The 19,854-nt window shown below is 44.7% G+C and overlaps 1 protein-coding gene across 1 annotated transcript in view; it reads right to left on the reverse strand.

Annotated features, from left to right (window-relative positions):
- Positions 1-3,884: 3,884 nt before the first annotated feature.
- Positions 3,885-19,854, reverse strand: part of EPS8L1 (EPS8 like 1) — a 31,444-nt gene continuing 15,474 nt past the window's right edge. The window contains exons 14-20 of the mRNA XM_053361985.1: positions 19,416-19,444; positions 11,782-11,878; positions 10,639-10,779; positions 9,108-9,207; positions 7,152-7,323; positions 6,226-6,358; positions 3,885-5,621 (exon numbers count right to left, since the gene is read on the reverse strand). Coding sequence (XP_053217960.1) covers positions 5,547-5,621; positions 6,226-6,358; positions 7,152-7,323; positions 9,108-9,207; positions 10,639-10,779; positions 11,782-11,878; positions 19,416-19,444 — 747 coding nt within the window. The 3' untranslated portion in view covers positions 3,885-5,546. The remainder of the gene's footprint in view (positions 5,622-6,225; positions 6,359-7,151; positions 7,324-9,107; positions 9,208-10,638; positions 10,780-11,781; positions 11,879-19,415; positions 19,445-19,854) is intronic.

Here is a 19,854-nt window from a genome sequence, read left to right on the forward strand (position 1 = left end):
AGCTCTGAACCACACTGGGAGCCACCCTCCGGAGCAGGCCGAGGCCCGCTCTGACAGGGTCCGCGCCGTTCTGTCAGGAATTAGAGGAATCTGCTCCATAAACACAGCTCACCACAACACTCACGTTGCAAAATCACAGATGGTTCTCTCTCTTCTTCCCCAAGATTCAGCCCCCTCAAACAAACTGCTTGGACCAGTTTCCCTCCCAAAGAACACAGCCGAACTGAGTCACAGGGCCCCTTCCCCATAGCAGCCAGTGCTCAGCAGACTGGACCTTTAGAGAAGAAGAGATGAAGACTCCGTTTGGCAGAGAAAGGAAGAAGAAAGAAGACGAGGCAGGACGTGGCTGAGAGCTGTTCGACAGTCTTCTTTGGGAGGTTGTGGACTTGGAGGATTTTAAGCAGAGATTGGGTGGCAGTCTGCCATGGATGCTTTTACAGTGGTACCTCGGGTTACAGACGCTTCAGGTTACAGATGCTTCAAGTTACAGGCTCCGCTAACCCAGAAATAGTACCTCAGGTTAAGAACTTTGCTTCAGGATCATAGCTGTCAATGTTCCCCCCCCCTTTTAAGGAAAATTCCCTTATTCTAAATAAGATTTCTTGCAAGAAAAGGGAAAACTTGACAGCTATGTTCAGGATGAGAACAGAAATTGTGTGGTGGTGGCACGGTGGCAGCAGGAGGCCCCATTAGCTAAAGTGGTACCTCAGGTTAAGAATGGACCTCCAGAATGAATTAAGTTCTTAACCTGAGGTACCACTGTAGTTTATATTCCTGCATTGCAGGGGGTTGGAATAAATGACTCATGGGATCCCTTCCAACTCTGCAATTCCATGATTCTATGATTGGGAAAGGCAGGGAGAGAGGTAGTGCAGATGGTTGGCACAAATTACAGCGAAGTTGAAATTTCTCAAAATATGTTTTCCTGATATTCCCCCCTCCCTTCTCATTGTTTCATGATGGCTGTCCTCCCATCCACCACCACGTGCCGGAACGATGCTAGTCTGGGGCATTGTGGAAGGTGCTAATGGCTGCCACCTTGTCAACAAATTCGCCGCCGCCACTTGTGGCAAACAGAGGGCATTCTTCCCCAACCTGCTGCCCTCTGGATTTTTTTGGGCTGCAAGTTCTAACAGGCTGGTGGGCCTAAGAAGAGTTGTAGACAAAAGACCTGTAGGGTGTGCTAGGTTGTGGAAGGATGACTGGGGGGGGGGTAGAAGCTGTGCTACTGCCAATGCTAAAGATAAGCTCCCCGCTCATGATCTCTCTCTTCTCGCAGGAGAAACACCCCAACTCTGCTGTTCACAAATGGGGTAGAGAATTCAAGAGATCACCTGAGCACAGTTCTAGGGAAGGAAATGGGAGAAGCACAAAGCTGTGTGTGGACCTTAGAGAAGGCTGACTAAGGGATATTCTTAGAGGTAAGCAGAGTTCCTGGCAGACCGTTTTTTGAGAAGGTTAGAAACACAGGATGCTGCCATCTGCTGAGTCAGTTCATTGGCGCATCTAGTTCAAACATTGCCTATCCCAGGGTAGCCAGCAATGATGGACTCCAGATGTTGGATATCAACTCCCACCCGTCCCAGCCAACATGGCCAAAGTTCAGGGATGATAAGAGTTATAGACCAGAACATCTGGATGGCATCATGCTGGCTACTCTTGATCTATTACTGAAAATTGAGGTCTCTCTCTCTGGTTTCTGGCTGGGCTGTTTCCCAGCCCAACCTGGCAAAGCAAGGAACTGAATGTAGCACTTTCTGCATATGCTTTGCAATCCCTTGCCCAAACATTATGGACGTGGGGGTTGAAGCAGCAAGTCAGGTTTTCCCCACCACACCTAACTCTGAGATTTTTATTTGTATTGAGAGAATATACTTTGACGCCCCACACGATCAGGACGACTGTTTCTCATAATAAGAACAAAAGAATTGTTGTACTGTCACCTGGTAGCAATTTTTTTTTAAGGCCCTATAAGTCAAATTCAATTAAATCTTGGATATTTTAAATAGAAAATAGGTATTTCCTGTTGGCATCCATCTGCCTTGAGAGACAATGGAGTATGAAGTCAAACCGCTGTGTTAGGAGCAGTAAAGTGATCTCCCTGCGGTGCCATGAGTATCCTGGGCTGCCCAGAGACAAGACCCCTCTCTTGGCCTCACTGATGAGGTCTGAAGGAAAGCAGAGCAATACGTTTGGCACCAGCTTGGCTGCAGAAGTTGCTGGAAGGAGGCGCACAAGGCGCCTTCCAACTGTCTTAGGGACTCCGCTCCGGATTTGTGTAGGGTTTACTCCTTAGCCTTTTCTTCTCCCAGAGATATTCCACAAGGCAGCAGAGGTTTAGGAGCTACCTTCCCCAGTTGACATGCCTCACCTGCCCCTCTTTTCCCTCTACAGCATGTGTAGAAACTGCCTTATTGACCATCGGACTAAATATTGGTCTCATCCACTCAATCCGCCAGAGACTATCTTTGCATGCAAGTATTTCTAATATAATAAGTATTAAAATAAAACTGAAAAATTTTCAGGGTGATAAATGGATGTCTTCGAAGAGCCACTGGATGCAGTTGGACGCCCTTTGACCCCAGTCAGCACAACCAGTGGTCAGGAATGCCACAGGTTCTCCATCCCATCTAAAGATTCTTTTATAAAGATGGACGCCACGGAATCCCTAACTGCTGCTGTCTGGAAGTCCCCAGCAAGCTTAGTCGGTCACTGATCCTGCCCAGAAAAGGAGTTGTTCATTGCTTTGGAGCATAACTTCAAATGCATTTCAAGCCAGGAAAGTTGCATCAGGTTTGCATATTTTTATTTACATACTTTTTATATAGTTAGCACGTTTCCCCAATGAACGTCAAGCTCTCCAGTGGTGGCTATGCTGTACTTCCATCATGTGCCCTCCACCCTGAGGGCAAGCAGCAGTTTGGAAAAATAAATCAGATTTTTAAAAGTGCAAGTGCACATTAATAATAACACGAACACAACGACAGAGTAAATTTCTCTCTAGCAGCGTATATACATTCCCACGGCACCAAATTTGCCTAGCCAGAATAGCCTGGAGCTCCTTAAATGTGAAAAGCCCTTCACTGTCATGATATGGTTTGCAAAAGCAATAGGTCATCGGACTTGTAGTCTATGCAACCACGAGGGCTAGAAGACTACATTAAGATTCTTGTAGAAGTCCATATAAAGTAAAGGTAAAAGGTAAAGGACCCCTGGACAGTTAAGTCCAGTCAAAGGCGACTATGGGGTTGGGGCGCTCATCTCGCTTTCAGGCCGAGGGAGCCGGTGTTTGTCCACTGCTTTCCGGGTCATGTGGCCAGCAGGACTAAACCGCTTTTGGCGCAACGGGACACCATGACGGAAACGCTGTTTACCTTCCCGCCGCAGCAGCACCTATTTATCTTCTTGCACTGGTGTGCTTTCGAACTGTAAGTTTGTAGGAGCTGGGACAGAGCACCAGGAGCTCACCCTGTCCAGGGATTTGAACCGCCGACCTTCTGATCGGCAAGCCCAAGAGGCTCTGTGGTCGTTGCATGATGATGGTAGGCCACGCCCTACCCAGCTCCTTTTCCTTCCCTTCCAATTACCGCATTGGACCAGAAACTAATTTTTAGTGTACAATTTGGTATTTTATAATGCTTAATATTCTAATGCAGGTGTGGGGAAACCCTCCAGATGTTGTTGAACTACAACTCCCATCAGCCCCAGCTTGTACTTTATGGAAACTGTCAAAATTAGGCTACGGCAGGTGGTGGAGGCAGGTAATAACTATAAAAAAAATATGCAGCCTATTCTTTACAAAACATTAACGGCAGCCAATGTTAAATTAATACAAATATCCTTTCAAATAAATATTCCCTTTAATACTAGATTAATTTTTTGGGGGGTGGAACAGCTTTGAGCTATTTGGCCAAAATTTCTTCAACATGTTAATTTTAAAAGACACACACCAAGGGTAAACCATTTGAGCAGAGCTGCTTGCAAAGGGACACTTAAAACAGAGGAAGTTTGAATGGAAACAGTTCTAAAGCAGTCGAAATCATTGTGTTCTTCAACAAATTATTTAACAAGTGTGAAAACTGTCGGGGGGGGGGATCTGGTTATAGTATTGCCAAACTCCTCTCCTTCCAGTCCACCACAATGGAAATTCAGCATAACTCATTTCCAAATAAATCATCAAGCTTTGACTATATATATACATATACACAGAATATCATATTCTCTTGCACAAGACTCCTTGAAAGTAGCTGATCTGATTCAATCCCCCCCCCAAAAGATACAACTAGAGATGAAAGGGCCAAGTTGTTAAAACCTGGCAAAACTTTTATGTACACAATGAAAGTGGGGGAAATGACGTTTTCCAAATACAGTTTGTGAAGGGCAAGGCTTGGTTTGCCTCAAATAGAGACTGCCATCTGGTGACAGGAGGTGGTAGTGCCCAATGTCAGCTTACATTAACTCCATGGAATGAAAGTGTGAGTTTGTCAGTAGGAAAAATCCTTTAAGGGTGATCTTGTAGAAAAGCTTGTTCCATAGCTTCCCATGTCTCTCCTGAAGGAGGAAACATTCCTGAGATACTTAAAACATTTCAGCCGAGCTATTCTCTTGTTCAAGTAAAGATAGATGGATAAATCCTGGCAACAGAAGATTTCTTGCTGAAAAATACTCATGAGTTGGCAACTCACCCTGATGGAAAGTGGAGACAAAAGTTTTGACTACAACCACTATGGTGCAGTGTGTAAAAATGCAGATTTATAGCTGCAAGGATAATGATGCAGTGCAACTGCAAAACAAATAATGCATACGGCAATATCCAGGCCTAGATTTAACTGAAAAATTCAGGGACAGGTGGGGAGAAAGAGATAGCAAACAACAGGAATGCACAGAAATGGAAGAATGGTTGATTTGACGAGTGGAATTTCCATGGAGATCTGTTGCAAAGCTTGTAAAATTTAATTAATGATAATAATTCAATCCAGTTTTCCTAGTGAGCCAGACCTAGGTCCATTACCTTCTGTAAAAGGTAAACATTATTTCATTTTGTATGAAAGGAGATAAGATGAATGCGGCATGAATGTTCTCTGTTATCATGAGGAAGAGTTGCTGCTATTCCATTTCCCCCCGCATTTGGGGAGGGAAGGCGTGTGGGCTGGGTAAATTGTAGAATTGGAAGGGACCACAAGGGTCATCTAGTCCAACCCCCTGCAGTACAGGAATCTTTTGCCCAACGTGGGGCTCGAACCCACGATCCTACAATTAAGAGTCTGATGTTCTACTGACTGAGAGAAGAGAGGTTTCTTCTGATGACTATTTCAAAAGGGAGTTGGAGAGAAAATCTGGGATATGATTTGAAGGCGGTAATTTGCTTTACAGGAACATATGCTCAACAACAACAAGTTTAGCTCAAAACAAACGCTGCTGTAGAATGCAGATCTTGAGTGATGTGGGGAGTTTGGGATGTTGGTGTGGCTTCAGAGCCTGTTACCATGCAGTTCCTCAATGCTTCAACAGGGGGCACTCCCACACCAAACGGGGCGATCTCCCATCTACAGATTCAAACCCTCCAGTTTCCTTTTCTGTTTCGCCATCACAGCCTCTAGCTCTGATACTTTCCCAGAATCCTGGAAGAAAATAATGAAAATGAAGAATGGATATAATATTGTCCTGGCTTCAAGCACGGCCCAATTTTCCTCAGTCCCACCGTGGTGCATTTAATTATCAGAAAATTGTAGTGTCATAGAAAACTACAGTGGTACCTCGGGTTAAGTACTTAATTCGTTCCGGAGGTCCGTACTTAACCTGAAACTGTTCTTAACCTGAAGCACCACTTTAGCTAATGGGGCCTCCTGCTGCTGTCGCGCCGCCGGAGCACGATTTCTGTTCTCATCCTGAAGCAAAGTTCTTAACCTGAAGTACTATTTCTGGCCTTCCAGTAGCACCAAAAAATTTTTTGTTTTGACTATGGCAGACCAACACGGCTACCTTTCTGTAACTGGTACTATTTCTGGGTTAGCGGAGTCTGTAAACTGAAGCGTATGTAACCTGAAGCATATGTAACCCAAGGTACCACTGTAGTTTGTGGCTTTCCTGGACCCCAGGAGCCTTCCTTGGTGTTTTTTTTTTTGCTAAAGCCCAGTAGACTGCTTCCTGCTCAGGGATACAAGAAGCCTTGACTTGCATCACCCCCCTCCCAACCCTTAGGAGAAGCTTCAGGGCTCCTTGTACCTCCAGTAGGGCTCTCTGGACTGTGACCTGGCTGTAGACTCGAACTCCTTCCTCTGGGCTGACAGCTCTGAACTCATCCTTCTTCAGGGAGAAAAGCTGAGCTCCGTTTAGGACCCCCAGGGCACTTACTGTCCTGTGAGGAGGAAGAAAGAGTGAGTTATGGGGGGTGGGTTATGGGAAGGAAAAGGAATTTCTGCTATTTACACTCATAAAATCTTAAACAGGAAACAAGCAGGAAACAAATGTTGCCTGGATACACACCATACATTTAAAGCACATCCCTGCCCTCCAAGAATCCTGACAAGTGTAGCTTGCTAAGGGTGCCAGCAATTGTAGTTCTGTGAGGGGTTAACAAAAGTTCCAGGATTACTGCAATTGTATGGTATGTACATACAACTAAGTCACACCGCTACAGGTCTTAAGCTGTGGGATGGAATATCCATGCAGATGAAGAGCAGAATGCCTAAAACATCAATTAAAATATCCAGGGTAGACCAACAGCAACCCACTGGAGAATATGGCATCTCATGGACCCCAGAAAACTGGTGTTGGGTTAATGAGGGAGTCACAACAGCCAATCAGAAACCTTAACCAGGAGCACAGAAAAAGGAACCACAGCTAAGAACTGGGCAACAGCAAATCATTAAGAAGCTAAGAGCTATTGAGCTATTCAGGAAAGTGGAAGCTGCTTCAGATATAGGCCAGTAAAGAAGGTGCTCATAAAACAGGCCAACTAGGAAAACTGGGTAGGTTAAGTTGACACATGCAGGCCTCACGATTGGCGAATGTGCAACATGAATCTGAAGAAGGTAACTGCAGACAATACAGGAAAGGCAGGAAGCTGCTTTAGGAGATACCAAGGAATATGTTTGGACTTTCATGGCCAATCTACATATCTTCTTAAAGGAAAACAGAGGCCAACTCACAGTGGGCTGAATCCTTTGGCCTCCAGCCAGGTCCGAACTTGAGCAGGGTCTGAATCGTATCCTAGAGGCAGGTTGGTGTCTGCAGCACGCTGGATGTGAAGGTTCCTGCTATGGCTAGTTGTCCCATTGGCCAGCCTCAGGGCGAGCTCCTCATTCACCGTGTTGAAGCGCTCTGCCGGGGCAGGAAGTGATGTCACACATGGCACAATTGCAAACGTTTGGATGGGTAAAGGGACCCCTGACCATTAGGTCCAGTTGTGGCTGACTCTGGGGTTGCGGCGCTCATCTCGCTTTATTGGCCGAGGGAGCCGGCGTACAGCTTCCAGGTCATGTGGCCAGCATGACTAAGCCACTTCTGGCAAACGAGAGCAGCGCACGGAAACCTTCCCGCCAGAGCAGTACCTATTTATCTACTTGCACTTTGACATGCTTTTGAACTGCTAGGTTGGCAGGAGCAGGGACCGAGCAACGGGAGCTCACCCGTCGCAGGGATTCAAACCTCCGACCTTCTGATTGGCAAGTCCTGGGCTCTGTGGTTTAACCCACAGCGCCACCCGTGTCCCTCTTGGATGGGTAGGCAGACCAATTAACCCTACTTCCCACAATCAGATACAACAGACTCCAATCGCTATATGTGCAGTTCAGAAATTCTCCCACGGAACCCTGTGTCATGCCATGTGAGGACAGTTGTATAACAGCCTTCAGATAGCAAAAAGCCAGTCCACCACACCTCAAACTGCACATTTCAGTCTAAATCCTTCATCCATGCGACTCTATTCCAGTTCTCATGTAAGTCGAGTGTTTTGCATCCTTATACTGTGCTTCTGGGAGGGAAGGACGACTCTTTATACCTTTCAAGCTCGAAAAAACCTCTTGTGAAAAATGCTAAGTGACGCTGACAGCTTGTCTGATAGGAACCAAAAGGAGATCCCTTTGTCACGGACAGGGTGGACGCGAAGGAATGGGGAAAGGAATCAGCTGGGAAACTATCAAGGGAAGAAAGCTCAGACCCCAGGGAGCGTTGGTGGGACAACCATGAGCAGTTTTGACATGCTTTTGGCTTCAAAGCAAGCAGAATCTGAGGCCCTGGCAGCTACCAATATTCCAGAGGCTCAGCTTCCCTTAGAGCCTGTTAGTCTCTGTTAGTCACAACCACCAATTAGTGTTCAGTTGTTTAAAATCATGTAATAGAAAGTGCTTTGCCCTAGAGCCAAGGTTTTGGCGTCCCTTAGGAAATGTGGCCTTTTTATTATGATTATTAATTCCTTTCTATACCACAAACTCATATAAATAGATATATATATGTGGTGTGAAGAATTTTAACTAAAACCAACTCTGGGCTGAGTAGCCATGTTCCCCATGTCACATAGCAATGAGGAAAGTTTCAAAAGCAGTTGGTCATGTGTTAAGAACATCAATTCCACTGGTAGCAGAAACTCCTTGCATGACCCTCTTTAGATCCAAACCATTAAGAGAATTTGTTGCAAATAACTCTTTCCCCCCTTCACAAAGGGGGTCTTAATACATTTTTAGGGATCTAGACAATGCATTCAAGTATAAGCTTTCCAAGTACAGTATAAGGCTTTCAATTTATCAAGTGACACTGAATGTTTCACAAAACATTCATGAAACCCACAATTTCTAATGGGGGTGTGAGCACCTCATAGACCTCTCTCCCTAGTTGTTTCCTCTATGCTTTCCCAACCTTAAATTTTTCGCATTTTTTTAAAAAATGTCCTTGTCAGAATTTTAGTGCAAATTTCACTTAATATGCAGATTTTTTAAAAACACATTTTATTGCCTATAATCCTTGCGGCCTGCCGCATAAGCTATTGTGTCCCCTGCTCTGTGCTGAGATTTCTCCTACACCTCTTGAACCAAAGCTACGGTAAAATGGTGAAAACATAGCTTATGCTCCCCAGAGCTCCCCATTTCCACATACAAAGGCAGCCTTACCTCGCTCACTCAGGTCCATGTTAAGTGCCTCTGTGCTGGCCCAATTTCTGCCATTTGTGTACAGACTTTTGGTCTTGGGTGGCGGCTGAGGTGGACTTTTCTAAGTAGAGGCAGAGGGAAAAAGCAAATATTAACAGGTCGGCCTCCAGAAAAGCCCATCTCCTGGTGGAACGTCAACTCACAAAGAACTTGCTAATATTGCAAGTGCCAGTACACCTGCCTTCCCACTAGGGATGGAAGGGTTTGACAATTTCATTTCTCTCAGTTTCACATTTTTTTCCAGTTTTAAATTCAGTCCTCCTTATTTCTGCATCAATTTGTGAATTAAAAAACCCAAGACAATTCCCATTAAAATTCTTCATTTTAGTGTGAATTTCTCCTAATAAGCACATTTTGGTCTGCAGTACGCCTTTTTGCAAGCAATTTCTTCTAATAGTAAGCATTTTTAGACGTCAGTTTCACCAGTGTATTCATTCCTGTATACATTTTTGTCAACACTGCTTGGCTGGAGAACTGCATCGCAAAATTCAGATTAAGTGTGAATTTTCGCAGGATGGCTGTGTTTCAGTTCCCATATTGGTTCAGAAAGCGAACATTTGATAGGTTCACCTTCATCTGCAAACTAGAATGAATTTCTCCCCTGCTTCCCACTGCCTTCCAGACTGTCCTGGTTTTTAAGCATGTCTGAACAGTTTGGGTCCTATGCATGTTCTTATGCCGTGTTGATTTTAAAAAGTGGCAAAAGCATTAAACTGCTTTCTTTGGGGCATTTCTAGCAAATCTACATTGGTGAGAATGGATTTTAAAAGTGTCCCGACCTTCCAGGGAAATCTTATTTATTTATTTAATAATTTTTTAAAAAAATATTCTGTACCCATTCCCTAAACCGTGAGCCTAACATTTCCCAGGCTTGTTCAAGATTCCATGGCAAGGATCATTTGAGCATAAGAGTTGTGCTGTTGGATCAGACCAAAGATCCATTTAGTCCAAAATCATCTTTCCAACAGCATGTAGACATTTTTTTTCTGGGAATGAGGAAAGCATGCAGGGCAGAAAGGCAACACCTATTCCCTGGTTCTGCCCAGAATCTGCTATGCAGAGGTACAAATGGGACCTGTAATAAAACGATGCTATTTGAAGTGCTCCTGTTTACTGTTCCAGCCAGCCAGTCATGTTGGATACCGTATTTTTTGCTCTATAAGACTCACTTTTTCCCTCCTAAAAAGTAAGGGGAAATGTGTGTGCGTCTTATGGAGCGAATGCAGGCTGCACAGCTATCCCAGAAGCCAGAACAGCAAGAGGGATTGCTGCTTTCACTGCACAGCGATCCCTCTTGCTGTTCTGACTTCTGAGATTCAGAATATATTTTTTTTCTTGTTTTCCTCCTCCAAAAACTAGGTGCATCTTGTGGTCTGGTGCGTCTTATAGAGCGAAAAATACGGTATTTTATTAGAAAAGTGGCACATAGCTCTACAACAAATAAAAGCAAGCAAGCAAACAGACAAGCTCTAATTAGTGCTCTAAGCCTTACCTTGGATATCGCTGGGCTGGTTCCGTTGACCTGAGGAGCGCTGTTGTGGTTTAGAACTGGGGCAAGAATATTATAAGGGACGTAGCCAACCTGACCGTAGTGGTTCTGAACTTTCCACCACTTCTTGCTGTCATCCAGGACCTAACGGCAAAGAAAAAGGAGACACGTTCCTAGCTAAGCAAAAACTTGGTCTGGAACTGCCCAAGAAAGATGCTAGATTTTTTTTGGATGCCACAACTGCTGCTAGGATTTTGTTGGCCAAAAATTGGAAAGCACAAGAAGTGCCGACAGTGGAGGAATGGCAGATGAAGATGATGGACTTTTGGGAGCTGGCCGACCTGACCGGAAGAGTCCGCGACCAGAAGGAGGAGGAGCACCAGGAGGAATGGATGAAATTTAAAGACTATTTAGCTAAATATGCTAAGATAACTTAAGTAGAAATACTTGCAAGTATCAGACTGGCTTTGGATTTAAATATGTGATGTTATAGAATAATATGTTTAAAGGTAATATGAAAGGAAAGAAAGACGTTAATTGACTAAGTAAATTTTATGAGAAATTAAGTTTTGGAAAACTGTTGCAATGATATACATTGAAACTCAGCCAGGGGGATTGGAGGAAGTCACCTAACAATGTCAACAAAAGCGGAATTATTATAGTTAGGATTTATGTTTGTTTGTTTATGTCTGTTATAAATTTGGAAAACCAATAAAAAATTTTGGGGAAAAAACCAAAACCAAAAACTTGGTTCTCAAGTTCCCTGTCAGGGGAGGTCCCGATTCCATTTCACAAACAATTCTATAAATGTTACCTAACCCACAAGGTTTTCCGTAGGCTTCCAACCCACGCCCATTTCTGTTAAGCCTTTTAGGGCTCATTCATGGCCTACAAGTGTGGTGGGAGGCGAGATCAAGATGTCTAATGTACAAGCCTGCTTCATTGCCTAGGATATTCTGGCTTGGGACAGGTGACCAGGCAACAGGGTATTTCCAAATGCCCTGAGTCCCCAAGGAAAGCAGCTTCCCTACAGCCGTGTCCAATCTGCAAATCACATTCCTTTCTATTCTGGCCAGATCAGGAGTGGGGTAGGGGTGGGGGGTGGGAATCTTCTGGCACTGCAAGTGTTCTGGGACATCAACTCACCTGCAACATTTCTCCATGAAGTACTGAGAGTTCGTTGTTGTTTCTGGCTGTGAAGTTATGGGTGGAGATCACAGACTTGCTTTCTGGGTGTTTATGTCTGTCAGGAGGGAAGAAAGCACATGGGGTTATGGGCAGGAAGGTCCATGACTTGTGGGCTTTCTAGAATATCAGTGAGGGTTAGAATGGGGGCTGGAAACCCAGCACCCCCAGCTTAAACAGTAAAAAATGGCCACACAGAAGGCTCTGTCTGCATCGATGTGCTTGTGGAATGTCCTCCTTTCAGAAGTGGAACTGGCACAGATGCTATCATTTCAGTGCCAGGTCAAGACCTACTTTACCCAGACATTTCAAGAGTTTTTAATTTGATGATCATGCAACCCTTTCTGTGTCACATTTTTAAAAATTGTCTTTATTCGTTTGGGTGATGTGTTGTACTGTTTATAGCCGATCGTAGTACAGTTTATTTTTAGGTTTTGTATCGTGCACCAGTTTCCATATAGATGATGGGCAGGTTGTACGTATTCCAAACGAACAACGAAACAGTTTAATTTCACTCTGTCCATTGCTGTTCCCAAAATAATCTTTCTCCTGGATTTGCATGCTTGTGGCATTTATGTAGTTTTGCGATCTTCATTTGGTTTAAACCAAGGCTGCAACGTTTAGTTAATTAATCAGATACATAAACCCAATTTTAAAAAATTGTCTGATTAAAAAGGTGCTCTTGATACATGGGGCAGATGGGTGTGTGTGTGTGACCCCTGGCCATTAGGTCCTGTCATGACCGACTCTGGGGTTGCGGTGCTCATCTCGCTTTATTGGCCGAGGGAGCCGGCGTACAGCTTCTGGGTCATGTGGCCAGCATGACTAAGCCGCTTCTGGCGAACCAGAGCAGCACATGGAAACGCCGTTTACTTTCCCACCAGAGCAGTACCTACTTATCTACTTGCACTTTGATGTGCTTTCGAACTGCTAGGTTGGCAGGAGCAGGGACTGAGCAACAGGCGCTCACCCCATCGCAGGGATTCGAACCACCGACCTTCTGATCGGCAAGTCCTAGGCTCTGTGGTTTAACCCACAGCACCACCCGCATCCCATATATTGTTCTCATTTGACAGGGAAGATGAGGGGTGGGAAAAGGAACCTCTTTTAAGATGCTGCTGTGATATACGTGCTTGCAGTCTAAAAACAAAGGAAGTATGCATTTTGCTCAGAACTATTGTTTCATGTATTTGCAAACCTGTAGTTTTAACCAACTAGTGGTCCACACTGAGGTCCATTTACTTCACCACCATTAGCCGATGGCAGAATTAATTCCCACCCACTTCATTTAAGTATTACTTGATAATACTTTTCATAAGAAAAATAAGTGGAGGAAACCATAAATTAAGATCCCCTCACAGGAAACAGGAACTGAACCATTCAAAGGGAAATTCATCAGTAATGCCCTGGCTGTGCTGAACAGGAAGCAATTAATTAGAGACAGAAGGTGGAAGTTTTCAAAGGCACAGTAACCCTGAAAAGCCTCCATAGAACCCTTCCTGACCACAGCAGATAGGCTGGCGCTGTAGTTACATTTGAAGTAATGGACTTTGCCTCAAATTCAGAGGCCAGAACAATAAAAGAGAGAGGATGAGGTATGTCAATTCTGAAACCAATGGGGGATTTGTTGATTGGGGGACAAATCCATTTTAAAACCAATTAAGATATCAATTAAAGCTTTAGTTCAAGTTGTGGAACACTTTCTTCAAGGTTACTTTGGGGTTCAGTGACATTAGTATAAGAGGAATGAACAAGAAACTATGAAACACAGCCTTTCTAACAAAGAGTGGTTACCAGTAAATGTTGTAAGTAAATATTGTACACTTCCTTCAATATCTCAGAAAGGCATGCAAATTTGGGCTTGGCAATATGAAAGTTCACTGAAATTTTTATCACTTGACTAATCTGCTAAAAAGGTCAGGTGATGAATCAACCGAAAGTTATTTCAACCATTCAGCCCTTGCTTTTCATCACTTTTTATCTAGTTGAATGGGGGCAATGATGCAAATTCACGATGACAGGGGGGAAAATGTAATATTGAAGGAAGGGCTAGATAACGCACAATGTGAGATATTGGCCCCCGCACCACCTGCCTCTTTCCTATAGTGAATGGAATTTCCTGCAAGACAAAAGAGTCTCTCGCCCCTTCATGTTGCGGTCCTCCTCCCAGTTGGATGAGGATCACAACTGGAACCCGCTGGGATACAAAGCTTGCCAAGTGCTTCAGAACAGATGATAGGAGTTGGAGAAGAAAAGGAATTAGAGCCCTTCATCCCCCCCACCACCAATCCTACCTTAGCTGGCTGCCTAGCGTCCCCCTCTTGGCTCTCTTCTGGGCGCCATCTTTCTTTAACCGCTGTCCTCTTGTTTTCATCCTGTTATATTTCCCTTCTGCACCCATCACCAGAGCATCTGGCCTTGCCTTCTGTGATACCTACATTCCTTTACAGCTCCTATTACGCTGCCTTATCCCAGTAAACCCAAGAGCCCTTAATTCCTGGTCTGTTCCTCACATTATTCAGCCATAACAAACCCCCATTTTGTTTCAAGCTAACCCAGGCAGCCTCGTTGTTCCCAAGCCCTGCTGCCCTGGCTCATTCCCTTTCTAGAAAACCCAGTTCTCCCAGTTCTGTCCACCCACATTGTACACACAGCCTGAAATGGACTTCCTTTGTGTTTATTTAGCTTCCTGCCAAGCCATGGCTATCCAGGAGCTGAAGAGATTGGCATGTTATCTTGAGCCTGCTACTTGTGTGCTGTTCCACATCAAGAACTCCCTGTGCGCTGTGCCCAAATTACAGTGCCTGGCCATTACCAAAGTGTGCTCCAGTCTATGGCAGCATTTGTGTTAACATTAAGTGAAAACAAGTAATTCTACAGGAGGCCTATTTAGGAGGGCAATGTGCCTCCATGTCCTCCAAGCCCTCACTGAAGGGGACATCATGTTCAGCAATGTCTACCTGGGGATATAGCCAATAAGTCTACCTGGCTCTGCTCCCGACTGCTTACACACCCACACTCTCTGTGGTGCGCAGATGCATTCTGAGAAGGAACCGTGTGGGCCTTACTTCTGTAATGTGTGCAGAAAGCCAAACTGTGTAGGATCCAACATATTAATTCTGTGCTCTTATTGCTTCCCTGCTTGAACTCCTCAGGGGAACAACTGGGAACCATGCAGCAGCCTAGGTCCAGCATGGTTGTCCTCCACTGTGGACTACAACTCCCATCATCCCTGACCAGTGGCCATGCTGTCTGGGGTTGATGGGAGTTGGAGTCCAACAACAGCTGGAGGGCAAAAATGTTGGCTACTCCTCCAGCAGCCACTTAATGGGTGGAAAGGTAGCAACCCTATAATTACTCCCAGCATTATTAATCATCCTCCATATTTCCTAGAGTGAAACCTTGCAAGGGCTGGAAGATGACATGGAGTGGAAATGTGGTGACATTGGGCTTAATTGGGGGGGGGTGACAGGAGCCCCTCTGTACATAGAACATGTTGTACGATCTGGTGTATGTGACTAGGACCTGTTCACGCCATCTGTCCAGTGCTGAAAGGGGAGGGCACAGGCAAGCAGAAACATATGCGTAGATGAACGCATGTGTCTTCAGTCCAGCCGCATGGCACTTAAAGAGTCTGGGTACATGTTACACTCACTGTATTAGGGGAATCCCAGTGAATGAGAACTCTGCCTATGGTGACTTCTGAAGGGCTTGCCATCAACAGGCAAAGGAAGCTGGAAGGGACAGGAATTGCACACACAGAGTGAAGGAGAAGCTGCCAGCTGTCCCTTTCGTAGAACCATAGAGTTAAAAGGGAGCACAATGGTTATCTAGTCCAACCCCCTGAAATGCAGGATTCTTTTTGCCCAACACGGGGATCAAACCCACGACCCTGAGATTAAGAGCCTCAGGCTCTAATGTCTGAATTCTCTCTCTCTCTCTCTCTCTCTCTCTCTCTCTCTCTCTCTCTCTCTTCAGCTGCTATTTCCCCCTCCCAATTGGTAGGGGAAAGAAACAGAGAAAATCAGCTGCCAAGAGGAGTGGTAGTCAGACAGAGGCTACCAGTGCTTCCTCCTTTACCGCATGTGTCCAATTGTGGGATTCTATTATGTAGTGAACGTAACGTGAAGCCAAGGCTTTAGCCAAGAATGCACTTTTGCAGAAGTACAATTCCCAGTCTTCTTTTTGGGAAGACATGGCTCAGGACTGAAAGTTGTTTACTCTTTTTAATGTAAGTGTTGCTCGGCTCCTTTTCTGAAGGGTTTTCCAGGAAGTGGAGACCTTGGATCTCAACACTTTATTGGAACCTTTTTGTGACTTCTCTATGCAAACAACATCACATCATAAATACTTGTGGAAAATCCACCCTAAGTAATAAAAAGGGGAGAGGTCAGTAGCCTAGATTATTTCAGTGACCCGTTGGGACCTTAGTCTATCTTTGTCTTGCCTGAAATCCAGAATTTCTGGTTCAGCTAAAAAAGAGGCATCTGGTTTTAATTTATTTCAAGAACTATGAGGGAACTCACTCCCGCCCTGACACAGTATGCATCAGTGAACAGTCATTTCCTCATTTTGGGGCAGTATGTGCACACACACCCCAACACTTATGGGGCCAGAAGTGTTTTTCCACCCCCATTGTATATGTCTACTTTAATTCAAGATATCTGTTGTTGCCCCATCTCCCTTTGTTAAAGTGGTTATATTTCAACCTTGTGGATCTCAAGTAAATCATTATGGGCATATCTATACTAAATATGTTTGAAGAAAGTGCAATAGTCATTGTATGACTGAGAGGTGGTTCCTGGGCTGAGGGAGCTAGAGACCATTCACACTTCTTACCATCCTCATCAAAATGTAATTCTCATGATTACTGGTGTGTGTGTGGGTGTGTGGGTGTGGGTGCGCGCGCTATAGCTGGAATGCTATAGAACTGAATTACCCCAAATCCCAGGGTGGTCGTAAGGACAAATCTATCTATCTATATCTATCTATCTATCTATCTATCTATCTATCTATCTATCTATCTATCATCTATCTATCTATCTATCTATCTATCTATCTATCTATCATCTATCTATCTATCTATCTATCATCTATCTATCTATCTATCATCTATATCTATCATCTATCTATCTATCTGCTATACTACTGGTTAAAGATAAATTACCGTATTTTTTGCACCATAACACTCACTTTTTTCCTCCTAGAAAGTAAGGGGAAATGTCTGTGTGTGTTATGGAGGAAATGCCTACGGGTGACATGCCTATGGATTTTCCTCCTCTAAAAACTACGTGCGTGTTATGGTCGGGTGCGTGTTATAGAGCGAAAAATACGGTAATTAGTTTGCAGCTGAGGGGCCAGAACATTTTGTTTCAGTCTACCACTATGCTTGTTCCTGGCAAGTATTAGGACTCACTGGACAGTTAGGGAGCAGAGGATTACACTAAGCGTGGGAGTTTGTATAATGACCAACAAGGCCTGTATGTTTTCTCAGAAACCTCTTTCTTGGCCACATTGGATCTGAATTTACTCTTCAGCAATTTATTAATCTCGTGTCAGTTTTTTTTTTAAGTACTTCTCCCATCAGTGAAGAAGACTAGGAACATTTTTTTTTTGAAGCAGATAAAATTATTAAAGTTTTAATAAGCTGGATTCTTTGGCAGCTGCTAACATTTTGCATTCAGAATTCATTGATGTGACAGTGGCTAGGCAGGTCCTTAACCACAAATGCAAACAGGTTCTGATTTGGGGAGGTAATTTCAAGTCCCCACTCAACGTTAAATGGCTGCTGACCCGAAGCTCCCTTACCTCCCACTTACCCTAACAGCCACCTGCAATTTATACAGACTTATACACCACCCTCACCTAGAGAAGCCCCCAGCCATTCCCACCACCACCACCTTACTAGTCCTATCACTGACTTCCCTGCTCACCACCGGACCCAGCTTCACCCAATGCAGACAGACAGCGAGAACAGCAGAAAGAGAGAGAGAAACAGAAAAGAACAACATAGAATTTATCTAAATTTCCCGTGATCAAATGGCTCACAAATTTTCCCAGCTGGGAAGACCTTCAAGAACTCTCTGCCTGAAAGGCATATTACGCTGAGAAGCAGCCCTTCATCATGACAATGGCCAAGGCCATTCCAATCCCAGCCCTTGCGCTCTCTCTCTCTCCACGCACACACACACTTCTTTCAAGTTCCCCCACCCTTAGGGTCCAGCAAAGGCTCTGGAGGTCTGTGAAGCTGTGATTTAATTGGATGAGAGCCCAGCACGAAAGGGTTTTGTGCAGCATGGTTGGGAAAGGCCTGTGACTCTGGAGAGCTTTTGTCACTCACAGGAGAGGCAACACAATGGCCAGTACTTTCAGTTCAGTATACAGTAAATTTAGCTTTCTATTCCCATATGCTGCCCCTACCAGTGTTGCACGGGGGCCCATGCATCTGAGGTCACTTGCAGACAACCTGTTTATTGAACATTCATTCTGATTTATATGTTCGGAGGTTATAGGATGTTGCATCAAGCCATGGTTATATCCCATACTTTCTGGTACATTTGCCCATCATTTTCCTTATTACAAAAAGTCAGATTTAAGAGGAAAGTGGCTTTGTTGTGCAAGAGCACCAAACTTTAATTGTGCCGGTATGTTACAGAATCTCCCATCTGCAAAATAGCAATAGTCCATATTATCTGCTGGGATGTGGGTCTTGCCGATCAGAAGGTCGGCGATTCAAATCCCTGCGATGGGGTGAGCTCCCATTGCTCTCCCTGCTCCTGCCAACCTAGAAGTTGGAAAGCACGTCAAAGTGCAAGTAGATAAATAGGCACCGCTCCGGCGGGAAGGTAAGCGGCGTTTCCGTGTGCTGCTCTGGTTCGCCAGAAGTGGCTTAGTCAGGCTGGCCACATGACCCGGAAGCTGTACGCCGGCTCCCTCGGCCAATAAATCGAGATGAGCGCCGCAACCCCATAGTCGGCCATGACTGGACCTAATTGTCAGGGGTCCCTATATTATCTGCTGCACACAGAAATAATATTCTTAAGGTTTTATGGGGGCCCTCCTCTATGTAGTAACATAAAATATAATAATAATAATAATAATAATAATAATAATAATAATAATAATAATAATTCTTTCTTTTTAACTAGTTTTTTATTAAGACTCTCATAAATATATTAAAAAGGGAAAGCCAATATCCCTATTCAGAAAGCCTTCATTTTGCGGCTCCAGACACAGTAAGACAGAAAACAGACAATGCTGATCAAATTCTGAAATTTTGGGAGAACTTTACCAAAACTTTGCCAATCCCATCCTATCCTTCAGTATAAGAACAGCCTGCTGGATCTGGCCAATGACCCATCTAGTCCAGCATCCTGTTCTCACAGTGGCCAACCAGATGCCTATGGGAAGCCTGAAATACCTTCCCCCCCTCCCACCTTTCCTCTCTCCTTGCCTCTCAGATCCAATTTCCAACCCTGCCTTCCAGGGTCCGTCCATCCATCCATCCATCCATCCATCCATCCATCCATGCAAACATCTCAACACACCTTCCCAAATATAAAAACTGATTGGCCAGAGGCTTGAAAGGGACTCACCCATTGGCTGCAATTGTGGGAGCTGATTGCTGTAACAGAGGAGAGTGGGGAGGAGAAACAGATAAATGGTTAACTAGTAAGACTGCACAGTCACCTTAACCCAACATCCAGCTCAAGGCAGTATCCTCCCCAAGTTATCACCTCTAACTGATTAGGCCTGAAGTCATACTGACTGTAGTCAGAGCCAACCTCCCTCCTGCAACCTGGCACCCTCCAGGTGTTCTGGACTACAGTTCCCATCAGCCTCAGTCAGCACAGCCGTATGATGCTGGGGCTGATGGGATTTGCAGGCCAAAATGTCTGGAGGGCAGCAAGTTGGGAAAGGCCAATTCAGATCCACTCTGCCTCTGGCGTACCCAACCCTAAAGAAAGCCAGTGCGAAGTGGTGGCTAGAATGTTTGGCCAGCAAGACCTGCGTTCACTTCCTCACGGAGCTCAT

The sequence above is a fragment of the Podarcis raffonei genome, chromosome 13, assembly GCF_027172205.1.
Source record: "Podarcis raffonei isolate rPodRaf1 chromosome 13, rPodRaf1.pri, whole genome shotgun sequence".
NCBI classification, from domain to species: Eukaryota; Metazoa; Chordata; class Lepidosauria; order Squamata; family Lacertidae; genus Podarcis; species Podarcis raffonei.